Source organism: Eleutherodactylus coqui, chromosome 1 (genome assembly GCF_035609145.1).
Source record: "Eleutherodactylus coqui strain aEleCoq1 chromosome 1, aEleCoq1.hap1, whole genome shotgun sequence".
NCBI lineage: Eukaryota > Metazoa > Chordata > Amphibia > Anura > Eleutherodactylidae > Eleutherodactylus > Eleutherodactylus coqui.
The window spans coordinates 428935524-428951259 of NC_089837.1; the positions used below are offsets into that span (position 1 = coordinate 428935524).

Consider the following 15736-nt stretch of genomic DNA (forward strand, 5'->3'; position numbering starts at 1 on the left):
GCTTTTAGAAATGTAAGAGCGGCAGTAAGAAAGCAAGTCTCTAATAATAGTGCATTTTATTACAGACTATTATTCCGTTTTGGACAATTTACCTTTAATGTGTCCTCTACGGCGGTTTTGCCTTCTTTCCCCAGCACAACGGTATAAGGATACAGCCTGTGAATGATTTGTTGGGAAGACATTGTGGGGAATACATTCTGCAATAATAAAGAGAATAGATGAGTCCTTACGTCTAACATGCAGGACTGCACAGACGTCATGTAAGAGACCCGGCTTCCCAATATAAGGTAACTGACATGGGCTGCTGCAGACTAAAGCACCATGTATTGAGTTCACTGTGAGTATGTCCGGGTGGTATTCCTGGAAAGCCAGACATATCTTCCATCTCCACAAAAACAAAGCAAAGTATTCATAGAATTCAATACATAAACCAGAGCTGCTTGTAATGTTTTAACAAGGAATGTGTGACATTAAATAGTTAGAGATGTATTTTTAGGCAGGCCATTAACGCTGCATGAAATGTTTGAAGTGAATAGCCAGTATCATAATAATCCCAGCTATTCTGTATCATATTTAATAGCTGAAGGCAATTTCAACCAATGTAAACTCATTTATTTCATAAATAAATAAAAAAAATTCTGTTCCCAGCCTGTTCCCAAACGTTGAAGAAGTAAATGCTCCTGCAAGTTCATGTGGCCTCTGTCCTAAACCAACAGGTAAGGCACTGAGGTACATAATCCCCTCTGCTGTCATGAATTATAATAAACTTTATCAATCTTTTATTTGCTATAAATGAGAAAATAAAATGTTATGTGCTGTATGTAGTTTGGCTACAACATTGATCGATAAGAGTCAACTGCCCGGGACCCCCACCGAATAGATTTGTGAAGAAGCCGCAGGTCTCAGGTGAGCACCGGGGCCTCTTCAGGTGAGCACCGGGGCCTCTTCAGGTGAGCACCGGGGCCTCTTCAGGTGAGCACCGGGGCCTCTTCAGGTGAGCACCGGGGCCTCTTCAGGTGAGCACCGGGGCCTCTTCAGGTGAGCACCGGGGCCTCTTCAGGTGAGCACCGGGGCCTCTTCAGGTGAGCACCGGGGCCTCTTCAGGTGAGCACCGGGGCCTCTTCAGGTGAGCACCGGGGCCTCTTCAGGTGAGCACCGGGGCCTCTTCAGGTGAGCACCGGGGCCTCTTCAGGTGAGCACCGGGGCCTCTTCAGGTGAGCACCGGGGCCTCTTCAGGTGAGCACCGGGGCCTCTTCAGGTGAGCACCGGGGCCTCTTCAGGTGAGCACCGGGGCCTCTTCAGGTGAGCACCGGGGCCTCTTCAGGTGAGCACCGGGGCCTCTTCAGGTGAGCACCGGGGCCTCTTCAGGTGAGCACCGGGGCCTCTTCAGGTGAGCACCGGGGCCTCTTCAGGTGAGCACCGGGGCCTCTTCAGGTGAGCACCGGGGCCTCTTCAGGTGAGCACCGGGGCCTCTTCAGGTGAGCACCGGGGCCTCTTCAGGTGAGCACCGGGGCCTCTTCAGGTGAGCACCGGGGCCTCTTCAGGTGAGCACCGGGGCCTCTTCAGGTGAGCACCGGGGCCTCTTCTCAGGCCAGTGACATCACGTTCATTTGTCACACTGTCTGAGAACACATGAATGGGACTTGGCTGCTATAACAGGCTCTGCTGCTATAAAGTCTATGCACCGTTCCAGATATAGAGTGAAGAGGCCGTAAGTGCTTGCCCCAACAAAACACTCCTCAAACAGCTGAGGTGCCCTGGCAGCTGACGCACAATGATCACATACTGATGACCTATCTGAAAGGCAATCTTGAATATAGAGACTAGACTGCAGGCATCATGTTATAGAGCAGGAGGAGCTGAGCAGATTGTTATTTATCTAGTTTTATGGGAAAGCATCAGTATAACTTGTATTTTATTCATTTATATCTCTGCCCATTCTGATCTTAGCGGACAACATGTTCAAGCTGACATAATCCCTTTAAAAGTAGGTTATCGATAGAAGATTACTGGAAAATCATTTTAAAGGGGTTGCCTTGTCACAAACAGCCACTTACTCCCCCTACTGATTACATGAAGCTGTGTTTGTTCAACTAGAAAAGGATATTACCGTTTTGAACAAGCATAGCTCAGGGCAGTGAGACTGCAGAGGGGGAAGGCTCTAAGCTCAGACTAGAAAACAGCTAGAGCCAGGAGTCTAGCCTGAGCTACAGCAGGCTGAAGTGGGAGTTACTAATACTGTACCCGCAGTTCTCACTTCAGCCTGTGTGAAGGAAAAAAGGGAACAGCAGCAGGTGACGAGTAGGCAGCGTGCAGGTAGAGGAGAATTATAGATCATACTTCCGTCCTTGTACAGCTTTTGATCATTCCGATGGAGGGGTAGTATGAACTTTTCTTATTAGAGAACATAGTTAGCAGGGTTCTCTCACTAAAGCAAGTTATTCCCTATTCACAGGATAAAGGGTAACTTGTGAGGGTCCGACTGATGCAACCCCACCAATTATACACAGGAGCTTCGTTCTGACTTCAACTTATGTTTATTCTGAAACACTGCAGAGAATACCCAGCCGGATACTGGGTGCAAACTCCCCCCCTATACTCCGGCTGGGTATTCTCCCCTCTCCTGAGTGAGTACCCTCTAATCCTCTGGACTCGTTTGGTCAAGCGCATTTGGTTGTCTTTTAACATAGCAGACAATTACAGAGACCTTCTCGATTGAACCTATTACTAGGGATCACCAACTATATGTAAATTTGTATACAGTCCATAATACTAGCCACTTTTAACCACTTCTGCTATAAAAAATAGACAAGCTATAGACAATATTACTTTTGAATGGGATTTTTAGCAGGAATGTAGCAATTCTATTTAACACCCTGAGAGACACAAGCCCTCTGGAAATACTACTTGATGTGCAATGTTCAAACTGCTGATCTGAAGTAACGCAATGACAGGCTGCCTGGTGTGCACTTCAGAACAGTTAACTTTTTGTAACAAAGTTGTAGCTTCAAATTTTGGAGAATTTTAAGTGCTTATGCAGCTAATTTCAGCAAAAGAAAACTTTCCCCCTTAAACTATGGCCAGCGCAGACAGCAGCCTGATAATATCCATTATGCATAAATACAACATTTAGATGAATTATTGAAGAAACAACTTTGAAATTGTACCAATGTAAGTAGTTTACCAAAATGCCAACGGCTGCTGCCAAATTGTCTGCTGGGAAGTCTGGAAGCCCTAGGGTAGCTGATTCAAGAGAGCACAGAGTGGTAGCGAATGACAAGAGCTGAGAAATTCTGAAAGAGAAGAGTAGTTTAATATTGTAATATCGAAATCGTTACAAAACTATACAACTGATCAATTGTGTAATACAGGAGAATAAGAAGGAGTAATGTTTGATAAGGCCAGCCTGGGTGCTTTGAGTGGTTATATATACATATATATGCTGCAGTATCTATTGGGGTGGTTTCACATTTGCGCAGGGAATCCCCGCGGCTAAATGGTTCCGTTTCTGGATGGAACCGAACAGGGCTGGGCAGACCCCATTGACTATAATGGGGTCCGTCCGCTTTCTGCTCAACTGCCCGGCATTTGGACGGAAGAAAAAGTGCTGCATGCGGCATTTTTTCTCCTGGTATTTTTAGCCAGATCTGTGACAGAACTAACAGTCGGAGGTTCTGACGCAGATGTGGAACCATCCTCAACCACATCTTATGAGAAACCTGCTTTTGACATTTTTTTTTCTTTGGAAGCCAATATTTGTTATACAACATTCCACAATATAGTAACATTACCATCTCAAGGCCTTTAGGCTGGGTTCACACGGGACGGAATCCCGCCGGAAATCTCGCGGCTTGGCCGCAGCAAAAACTGCGAGATCTCCGCTGGGAGAACCGCTGCGGCGGCTTTGAAGCGGCCCGGCCGCTCGCTCTTTCGCTGCGGCCAGCGCTCCCATAGAGGAGAGCGCGGCCGCAGCGGAATGAAAAAAAGAATGGACATGCTGCATATTCCGAAACCGCGGCTGCCGCAGCCACGGTTTCAACCGGACTTACCGCAGCGGATTGGCCCTCCCGTGTGGACGAGATTTCTGAGAAATCTCGTCCACATGGCTGGCTAATCCCGAGATTAGCGGCTGCGGGCGGATTTGCTATGGCAAAATTCCGCGCAGCAAAACCGCGCCAAATCCACCCTGTGTGAACCCAGCCTTATAATACACACTTGATATGTTGTTTCAGCAACACAAAGTCACAAAGTTTTCTGAGTATCAAAAACTAAGGCTCCTTCCACATGGCTCAATCTGTTCTACTTGCCTTCACACAGGACGATTCAGAATGTATGGGAGATGAAGGATCACACACATGGTAATTCGTGTCAGTTTCATCACTGCCGGCAGCACATCTTCAAGAAAGAAGATCCGTCCGGCTCCGGGAAGATCGGCGCTGGACCCGGAGAATTAAGAAACATTCTTTTCCTCTCCATGGCGGCGGGCACCCACAGATACCACTACGGGATTCAGCAGCAGTATCCATGCGTGCAAGTGGACATAAGGCCCAGACACATTAAAACTTTCTTTTAATTGTAGATTTTGAACTTATGTCTCATGTAAAAATATTCCGCACATGAGACATAATTCCTTTTTTTTATCCCCAAAGTGACATAACCAATTTTAGCCTTAAGAACCCACAAATCAATTTCCCCTTTTGTATTCCAGCAGTCATAACTTTTTCATTTTTTCACCAATGTAGCTGTATGACACCTTGTATTTTGCCAGGCGACTTCTAGTTTTCACAGGAACCAATTTCAGGCAATTTCAATTACATTTTTTGGCTGTGGGGCCAATTGAAAAAAAAAGCAACTGCATTTTTGTTTTTTGTGATTCATGTTTTCAGCATTCACCATGTGGTATAAATATTATGTTGGCTTTATTCCAGGGGTCATTGTGATTAAGATAACGCTACATTTATATGGGTTTTATTATGTTTCACTCCTTTTGCACGCTATAAACACTTTTTTTTTTTAACCAAAAGACTTTGTGAATCCCAACATTCTAAGACCAAACCATTTTTATTTTTCTGTTAAAAGAGCTGAAGGATTGCTTTTTGCACAATGACTTCTAGCTTTTATTGGTACCATTTGAGGTGCATATGACTTTTTGACTACTTTTTATTCCTGTTTTGGGAAACAAGATTAATAGAAAACAGCTATGTTGGCTTTTTTTTACTTAGCGCTTTTCTTTTTTTTAATACATTATTTATACAGCACAGTAAATTTTGTAGTATTTTATAGAACAGGTAGCAGCATTACCAATTGTGTGGTTTTTTTCTGTATTTTTTTTAGATACTAGGGAAAAATGTTTTGCTAATGCGGGAAAAAAAAAAAAAGGTGGGACTCAATTACTAATTCTGTTTAAAAGATAGACAGCACAAACAGAATAGAGAGTCTAAAAACCTAGACCCCCTTAGTGACCAGCCTATATAGTCTGTTTACGTCCTAGCCAGCTGGGCTTTAATCCATAGGGCCGTAAAAAAAACACGCAAGCCCTGTAGATTAAAGCCATGGGGGCTATGAGCTTGACAGCTCCCTGCTGTTGGAAGTAGTAGACAACCTGCAGCTGTCATGAGGGGCAGCGAAATGCGACCCCTGGTTACGCAATCGCCGTTATCCAATGGATAATGGTGATCGCATTAAAGTAAATAAAAAGTGAAAAACCGTTAAAGTTTCATTTACCCTCACGAATCGGATCCGATTCCACACACCTCCGTCCTTCGAGATGTCCAGCAGCGTTCTGGTCCTTCCAGGACCTGACACCATCTTCTGCGCATTCGCTCCAAACGTAAAATGTGGGGCGCATGTGCAGAAAACCGGGTGGCCCGGGAGATTTAAAATCTCCCTGCTCCCAGCTAGCATGAGTAGCCGAGAGCACGGAGATATCACCAGGGACCGCATTACCGTTAAGTTAAAAGAAAAGATCATATCCGTAAGAGGAGATGAAAGTTCTTACAGGCGGCTTCTGCACAAGCGCCTGCGCCGGCTGGTAAAATATCAGACACATGCGCAGGAGCCGGGGTGGGCCCAGGAAATTTAAAATCTCCTTGCTCCCGACTAACAAAGGAAGACGAGAGCCTGGAGCAGTGACCGGAGGCCCCGTTGAGCAGTCCCCGGTCACTTGATAAAAAGGTAATGATCTACCTTAGGTCGGTCTCACATGACCGGATAGAAATTGTGGATTCTGCATGTATTTGATCCGAGGCATTACACTGATCAATCAAATGCACTGGATTATACAATTACGCTCACATTAGCAGGTCGGAATTACGCAATTCCCTTGCAGAAAACAGAACGTAGCATGTCCTATTTTACAGTGGATATCTGCAACATAGAGCCTACTGTGCTCTATGGTCGCGGACATACCCATAGCCCATACACAACTACATTGTGTACGGGCTGCTGGTAGCCGCGTCATCGCTAAGCGGCAGCACGGGAAATCTAAACCAAAAAAAGGTGTGAATTTGCAATTATGCGCAGTATATTACGCAGCCAAACGCAGGGCTGCCCCCCCCTGCCCCCATGTGTCCATCCCAACCAGGCCTCTGTAATTACCCCTGTTTTCAGACATACCCCACAGTTTACACTATTAATTTTATCCAAGATTTAGGGAATGCCAAAAACGGCAGGGAAGGGGTAATATTTTTAGGGAGTCAATTTTTTTTCTGCATAAGTGAGCCATTGGGCCTGGAATTTATTCGGTTGTGCCCTGAAATCTAATGGGTGTTCTACAGGCGTAGCCATGTGTCCTGTGAGTAGATTAGGGCCACAATGGGTATGTTTCTGAACACAGGACAAACAAGGGTACCCATTTTGGGTTGAAAGATGTACTTTAGAAGCAGTATCCGTCTAATAAGTAGAGCATAAATAAATATATTTGTCTTTTCTGTGCCTCTTTAGGACATATGTGAAACAGACATGAAAGCAGTGTTTAAATCACATTATTTGACGTTGCATCACCATCACGGGTAAAAACACGTGCAGTACTGTTACATTTTTAAAACACAATCGTCCTCTTTATATTTTCCACAAAAATTAGTTCATATCATTAATAATTAGTGTTCATCCCTTAGAGGGTCAGAAAGTGTCTGGGAAATGCTCTGAGGGTCAGGTTTAAGTTATAAATGGCTCAACACGATCACTGATGGCAACGCATCTTAAAGGGGAAATTCCACCATTAAGTGTAAATGGCTCCTTGGTTTGCACACAGGAATATATTGGATAAACTTAATTCCTGTACACTTATTATAAAAAAATCTCACTCAGTAACTACCCGTCTGGACAGGGCTGGGAGTAAGTTTTCTTTGACACGTCATGTGTTTGTTTATTTAAAAAAAAGAAACATTTACCATTTTCAAAATTTGAATTTCTCTGCTTGACAAGCGGGCATACCACATGAAATAGTAAACATTTACCATATCTCTACTTTACACTGGCATCATCTTTTAAATGTCCTCTTATTTGGGGGGATTTTAATTTTTCAAATTTTCAAGAAGCTTTCCAAAACATTTTTTAAGGTAGAAATTCAATTCTGCAGAGGTCTTGAGGGGCCTATATTTTAGAAAGCCCTAATAAATCACTCCATTTAAGAAAATGCACGCCTCAGAATATTAGCAAGCTATTAAAGCTTTAGGTGTTTCACGGGAATTAAAGGGGTTGTCCCGCGCCGAAACGGGTTTTTTGTTTTTTTTTAACCCCCCCCCGTTCGGCGCGAGACAATCCCGATGCAGGGGTTAAAAAAACAAACCGGGTAGTACTTACCCGAATCCCGGCGGTCCGGCGTCTTCATACTCACCTGCTGAAGATGGCCGCCGGGATCCTCTCTCTCTGTGGACCGCAGGGCTTCTGTGCGGTCCATTGCCGATTCCAGCCTCCTGATTGGCTGGAATCGGCACGTGACGGGGCGGAGCTACACGGAGCCGGCATTCTGCACGAGCGGCCCCATTGAAGACAGCAGAAGACCCGGACTGCGCAAGCGCGGCTAATTTGGCCATTAGAGGCCGAAAATTAGTCGGCACCATGGAGACGAGGACACCAGCAACGGAGCAAGTAAGTGAATAACTTCTGATAACTTCTGTATGGCTCATAATTAATGCACAATGTACATTACAAAGTGCATTAATATGGCCATACAGAAGTGTATAGACCCACTTGCTGCCGCAGGACAACCCCTTTAAAGCAAAATGGAGAGGAGATTTCAACATTTTAGAAGATTTCTGCTGGTCCATCAACTCCTGCTTTCTAGCCGGTTGTTGATACAATTGCAAAGTAACTCTTCCCACAGCTGATCCACTTGTTTAGTCAAGACTTACGGTACTCATTGGCTAGCCTTCTCTTTAGGTATCCCTAGCTTTTGTGGTGTGTTTACTGTTCATAGAAGTAAGAATGCGCATTTAATCAAGTATTCCTTGTCCAAGAATTACTCAAAAATAAGCTTTCCCATTAATTTACCTTTCTGGAGGAACATTTGGACCAACTGAATACAGTAGCTGGAGTTGATCCTGTTTGAGTAAAAACAGCAGAGAATCAATTACATGTTCATGCTATTACAGAATGAACTGTCATGATTGTAGTGCTCTTCTTTAATTTTCAGTCATACAGCCCCTGACTGGGTACACAAAGTCCGCTCTTAATAAAGGTCATCGCTCTTGTGTTGAATAATTTAATTTTTAATACCAAAATCAATAATAAGGCATTTCAGAGGCTCGCTGCTTGAATGGAAAGTGCCACACCTATATAGATAATGGGCAAAATACCCTCACTAGCCAGAGCCAGCTAATCCTTCTCACTAACCCAATATTTTTATTTAATAAATAAATCCGATACAAAACACATAAATTTAATTTGCGCCTGCACCACACTTAGGCCTCATGTCTTCGGGCAAAAGAAGAATTAAAATCCGCAGCGGATTTTAACTCTTATCCTGCCCGCGGATTCGCACCCCATAGGGATGCATTGACCACCCGCGGGCAGATAAATACCCGCGGGTGGTCAATAAAAGTGATTTTTTTAAAAATGGAGCATAAAAAAATCTGGACCATGCTCCATTTTCGTGTGGGTCTCCCGCGGGGACGGCTCCCGCGGGCTTCTATTGAAGCCTATGGAAGCCGTCCGGATCCGCGTGAGACCAAAATCGGAAATTAACTTACCTGCTCCGGATCTTCCCTTCGCCGCGGCTTCATCTTCTCTCCGTCGCGGCCGGATCTTTTTTCTTCGGGCCGGCGCATGCGCAGGGCACGCAACCGACGTGCCCTGCGCATCCACCAGGCCGAAGAAAGAAAATCCGGCCGCGACGGAGAGAAGATGAAGCCGCGACGAAGGGAAGATCCGGAGCGGGCGAGAGGTGAGTTAATTCTTATTTTTATGCCTCATGTCCACGGGGCAGGAGGGACCCGCTACGGATTCTACATGGAGATTCCGTAGCGGGCCTGATTTTCCCCATGGACATGAGGCCTAATTGTTTTGGCATAACCCAATTGACAGATGAAAAAATATTCTTAGATACAGATCCCTGGACCAAGCTTGCTTGCTAGAAGATTTATTGAGGTGAGGGTCAGAATTCAAAAGTTGAACACATTCAATCTGAATTCTCTTCCTCCTCAGTGTATGGATGGCTGCACACGTGCGTAGTAAAATTGCATACTTGCTGCGGGCCACTGATCGCCATGCATTATTTTAGCGCCAAGATAAAACATGCTGCAATATTTATTGTGCGCATATGTCACACAATGTGTGCGATCGGCAGATGGGCGCCTATGGTAGATTGGTACAGCGTATTCCACAAAGAAAACCGAGATTGTTCTCATTTTGAGAAACCAAGTAATGTTGTAGATATGATACCTTTAAATGGCTAAGAAAAATACATGATGTTACAGCGAGCTTTCGGGTTCTACTTATAGACCCTTCATCAGGCTGATCACACTTTACTCTACGGGGCTAACACCGAACCTAACCTTTTTTTTCAGAACACGCAAAACCAGCACACTGAATACTCTGTAACATTATGTTCGTATGATGAGCTGCATGGGCTCTTCTGAAAGCCCTATTCAATGTAAGGCCTCCGTCAGGCGAGCGGTTTTTTTTGTGCACAAATAGCCGGGCAATGATTCTAAGACATGCAAAATACTTGCACCTGCAAAAGATAGGACATGGCTACAATATAAGCATCTAAGGTGCTTGCTGCAAGAAAAGATAGCACCTCCTCAGGAGTTCCCATTGACTCCTATGGGAGCCGGATTAACATGCAGCACGCACCACGGATCGTGTGAACGAGAAAATTGTGCGCGAATTAGGATCATGCCTTTAGCTTCGTTCACGCAATTTTTTCACGCGCGAGCGGCGATCTTTTTGCGCGGCTATTTGTGCACAAAAAAACTGCTCTTCTGACCGAGGCCTAATCTAGTAACTTCTAATTACTGTAAATTGCAGGAACACAGGGTAATGGGTTTCTGGTTAATGTTTTCTGGCTAATTGATTTCTTCCCAAATGTATCTGTTACCCTTAAGGCCTCATGTCCACGGGCAAAATATGATTTAAGATCCGCAGCGGATCTCCCGCATGCGGATCCGCATCCCATAGGGATGCATTGACCACCCGCGGGTAGATAAATACCCGCGGATCGTCAATAAAAGGGATTTTTAAAAAAATGGAGCATGAAAAAATCTGGACCATGCTCCATTTTCATGCGGGGCTCCCGCGGGGACGGCTCCCGCGGGCTTCTATTGAAGCCTATGGAAGCCGTCCGGATCCGCGGGAGACCTAAAATCTGATTTTACTCACACGCTCCGGTTCTTCTCTTCTCCGCGGCGCCATCTTCTCTCAGTCGCGGCCGGATCATTTTGCTTCGGCCCTGCGCATGCGCGGGGCACGTCACCGACGTCATCATGCACATCCGCCGAGCCGAAGAAAGAAGATCCGGCCGCGACGAGAGAAGATGACGCGGCAGCGAAGGAAGTATCCGGAGCGTGTGAGAGGTAAGTTAATTCTGATTTATTCCTCTTTTCAGCGCTCATGTCCGCGGGGCAGGAGGGACCCGCTGCAGATTCTCCATGTAGAATCTGCAGCGGATCTGATTTTCCCCGTGGACATGAGGCCTAAAGGAAAACTAACTTTTCAGACAAGTGCCGCTCATCTTCTAGCTTGTGTTTGTCTCATCATTTCTGTAATATACTTGCATTAAAAATGTTGTTAGCTTTATTACTGCATATTATGTTTGATATGGCTGCCACTAGGGGCCTCCCTTCTCTGCAATCCACTCTCTGTCGTTGGATGCAGAACCTCTATAGTAACAAAGACATAAGGACATTTCCATAGCAACATGGCAGCAGCTATCTTCACAGGCTGTAGGCTGACAGACTTGCAGACATTGTGAAATATGATCTCTAGGTGTCTCTTACTGTTACAGCGTGTGAGTGTGTGTCTGTGTTTGTACATCTCTGACACACACACACACACACTATAATCTCTAAAGGCATGATCACCCTGGAAAAAGAAGAGGGGCAAACATTCAGTTATTGACTCCCTGCTGATTGGACAACAGATCAGGATCAGCGAGGGCAAGGGAATCAGGACAGTGAACTACAGGCAGAATGCTAGACTTGCTACATGCCCCCTCCCTGAATGCAGATTGCAAACTGCAGAGCAATGAAAAAAAGGGGGGACCACCATATGAAAATCAAAACAGACATGAAACAGGGTGCAAACAGTATCATATAAAAGGCAAAGAAGCACCTGGTATATTTTTGAAAATGCAGGTAAGCTTTAAAGTGCTAATTTAAGTAAATTAGGTGGCTTAATTTACTGCTATATGTGACTGCAGCATATTACAACTACAAGTCTATACTACTAGTAGTGGGAAGAGACATAGCACCAACTTACGCTTTCAGGTAATTTGTTTATTACCTCCCCCAGCAAGCTGGGTACTCATTTTATCAACCTCGGAAGGATGAAAGGCTTGAGCCTGCTACCTGAACCATGCAGGGATTGAACCCGCAAGCTTCAGGTAAGAGCTTAGGACCTTTAAACTCTGTGCCACATGAGGCCCTGTACTACTAGTGGCCACAACAACACACAAAAAATGTTGTGATACTTGCCCAGCATAACTGTTAAAAAATACAACAGAAACCATTTTTGTTGTGTATATGCACAGTAACCTATCAATCACAGCCTTAAACGAGTTGTCAGAGGTCATTTGGTCATTTTTATTGATTTTATTTATTTATGTTTTTTACAAAGCCCCCCCAGCACAACATTATAAAGGAGCCGCTAATCACCACTCCCCACGTGTCCCCTGCCATCGGCTCCAGTTCTCCACTGTGTTGTTTTCTTTACAGCTTACAGTTACCCTGTTATGTCTCATACACCTGCTGCTGTGGCCAATGACAGAGCTTGGCAGTCATTGCTGAGCTTTGTCATTGGCTGCAGTAGCTTGTTTACAGTACAGCACAGACTAAATGCAGCCTGCAAAAAGGACGCCAGCGAGGAGTCCAGGGCCGTCAGTGGGGAACATGTGAAGGGCAAAGAGAGGTCAGTATCACCTTCTTTGTCATGTTGTGCCATGGGGGGACCCCTTTGTAAAAAAAAAATATATATACCTCTTTAAAGGCTGTGGAAGTACGCTGCTTATGAATGCACCAGACATATCCTGTGTAGGAAGTCCAAAACTATATGAAATCAAAAATCTGGAAAACAGTATTGAGTTATTGATGACCTAAGTTCAGTATAAGTCACTGATATGAGATTAGTGGGGGACTGCCACTGGGGACCCTCGCCAATCAGCTGATTGAAGAGGCCACGGCACTCAAGAGAGCGCTACAGCCTCTTCTCAGTCCTGTGATGTCACGTTTGTCAGTCACATGGTCTGAAAGGAGCTCAGTCCCATTCAAGTGAGCTGCAGCAGCAGGTACAGCTGCTATGAAACGTACAGCAATGTGCCTGGTATGTGGTCAAGTGACAGCATTTATTAGCCAAGAACCATGGCCACTGCAGACAGATGATTGGTGGGAGTCTTAAAAAAGAGAAAAAAAACATATTGGATGGATAATGTTGGAAATCTTAATTTCTTTATTGGAAACTATATATAAAGCAATCTAAAAAGAGAATAGAACATAATTAGCCGTGGCTCTGCCACCAGTGGACAAGCAGGTTACAGCAGCCAATAAATTAGAAGATTTGGTTGGCAACTTTGTTTAAATTTCTTTTGCCTTTCTTTTTCTATTTAACTTCGATGTCTTTTTACTTCAAGCAATGCCCCTCATTGTGCCTTAGAAAGCAGCATTTCATACACTGGACTGAAAAATTCAGAAAATAGCTTTACTTGGTAAGTACATTATCCAGCCTTATTCACAGCAGCAGTGATTGTGGTACTAATTAAGACACATAAAAATAACTGTTCAGACCTGCCAAAAAATGATCACAATGTTTTACCTTAAATGGCAGGTAATAAATATCTCTGGCCTGAAATCTGGAGCGTAGTGGTGGATCAAGAGGGTTGCCAGAATATTTTGGGACTGGCAGCCCCAAGGCAATCACTCGAAAATCTTCACTAACACGCACAATCTTCCAGGCATCTAGTTCCTCTTTACTGTGTTCCTGGGAATAGAAGTAAAAGAACAAACAACTCATTTAACTTCAGACACATCTGTCATTGCAAAAAAAAATTAAAATCAAGCCCCTAGAAGGAGTTATCTGCAGGTACATCTGAGGCAGATATGCAAATGATTAAAGCTGTGGTCTGATTAGATGAACGGTCTTGCCACCTGGAGCCATAAAGTGGGTCCACCCTTGGCCTATAATAAGGCTCTCGGAGGCTCCTTGTGTATAGTGGTCCTCTTTTTCCACTTGTGCAGAGCTTGTTAACCACTAAACCCCTTTAGGATGCAATCGAAGAGATTTTACCCAGTTAACAGAGTTTGAGAGGGGGCGTTATTGGAATGCGAGAAGCTGGGTGGTCATATCGACAAACTGTCAGGACTGTTAGGAGGTGTTGGGACCAGTGGATGCATGAGGGCACACAAAATGACTGGGCTCAGGAGGCCCTCGAAAGACCATCAGTAGAGAGGATCATCTGATTGTCCGACAAGCACGAGCGGCTCCAACTGTTTTGTTGTCCGCCATCCAGAGAAAGATGGCACCATCACTACAGGCCCCTGTGTTTGCCGGAACCATTTCCAGGCACTCAGCTAAAGGACATTTGGTCTCACGGCACCCATTATGTGTACTGCTTTTGACAACTACCCACCATCGCCTCCATTTGCAGCAGTGTCGTGAATTACTCAACTGGACTGCTAAGGAGTGGAACCAGGTTGTCTTCAGCGACAAATCTAGTTTTAGTTTGCTTAGACACCGACGATGGCCATGTTTATGTTTGGAGACCATGGGGTAGTGCTTCAATCCTGCCTTTGCTGTGAAGTGGCACACTGCCCGCACTGCAGGAGTGATGGTTTAGGGTGACATTGAGTAGAACAATTGGTCACCCCTGGTAGTTTTTTTGAGGGACAATGCCAGCTCAGCGATATCTTCAGGACATCCTGCAGCCACATGTGTTCCTCTCATGGCGGCATCCAAGTGACATTTTCTAGGATAATGCTTGGCCGCACACAGCAAGGGTGTCACAGGAATGTCTCCACAACAAAGCCATAATTATGTGGCCTGCCCAGTCACCAGATTTAATAGACAAGAGAACATCTATGAGACTGACATGCCAACTTCGACAGCCTATGAGTTTGTACGATCTAGAAACACTGTTCCAGCAAATGTGGACTGGTACGCCACAGAATGCCATTCAGAACCTGTATGCCTCCATTCCCCCCAGTGTCACATCTGGCACCCATCTAAAGGGGGCCCAACAGGGTACCCGAACCTCCCTTCAAGTGTTCAATTTTCAGTAATAAATTATCCTTTTTGTCTGATATTGTAATCAATTAATTACTTATATCAACATTACAATCAAACATAGAAAGTTTCATTAGATTCTAGGGAATGGATTTATTTTGGCAATGAGGGTACTATAACAGAGTTTCCTTGCTTGGACAGCCACCTCCCTGCCAAAACCTGGGACCAGACCCCTCAGTGCACTTTATATTTGTGTAAATAAAGTACATGGGAAAGTTTTAGGTTTATAGGACTCCAAAAGCTCTAAAAGTTACACACAATATTAGCACCTCATGCACCTTTAGCAGGATTTTGTACTCCTCTATTATGAAAGAGAAGACTCTTTAAAAAGTAATTAGACTTTTGCAGTATTTTAACGTAACTGGGTGGATCCCGCTGATCACACTTTTCGATACTACTCTTTTCCTTCATTTCCCCCTACTTTTATTATGGAAATAAAAGCATATGTCCAGAATACTGTCGAAGATGTTGCACTCCGATTATTCTGATCTCCTCCCATTACACCCTGCTTTTACGTATAGCTTTGGGTTTAATAATCCTTGATGTAAAAAGACAATTCTATTTTATCTTCTTATCTTAATCTCTCTCCATTTTTCTCTAAAAATAGGCAAGATAAAAGTATTATTCTTTGTACGGATTACTAAAGAAAAGCTGAAAAAATCCTGGACAATACATAGGGATATACTTGATCTTACCATAATTCAGTGGTACATTGAGCTTGTGTAGGATTCCTCTCTCTAGATGTCCTTTCAAGGTGCTGAACAATATAGGGCGGCCCTACCAGGAACCCTCAGTGTTCCTG

At 44.5% G+C, this 15736-nt stretch overlaps 1 protein-coding gene across 1 annotated transcript in view; it reads right to left on the reverse strand.

Annotated features, from left to right (window-relative positions):
* VWA8 (von Willebrand factor A domain containing 8) overlaps positions 1–15736 on the reverse strand; it is a 292087-nt gene that overhangs the window by 210031 nt on the left and 66320 nt on the right. The window contains exons 7-10 of the mRNA XM_066581651.1: positions 13468–13632; positions 8494–8543; positions 3185–3293; positions 93–197 (exon numbers count right to left, since the gene is read on the reverse strand). Of these exons, the coding sequence (XP_066437748.1) occupies positions 93–197; positions 3185–3293; positions 8494–8543; positions 13468–13632 (429 nt within the window). The remainder of the gene's footprint in view (positions 1–92; positions 198–3184; positions 3294–8493; positions 8544–13467; positions 13633–15736) is intronic.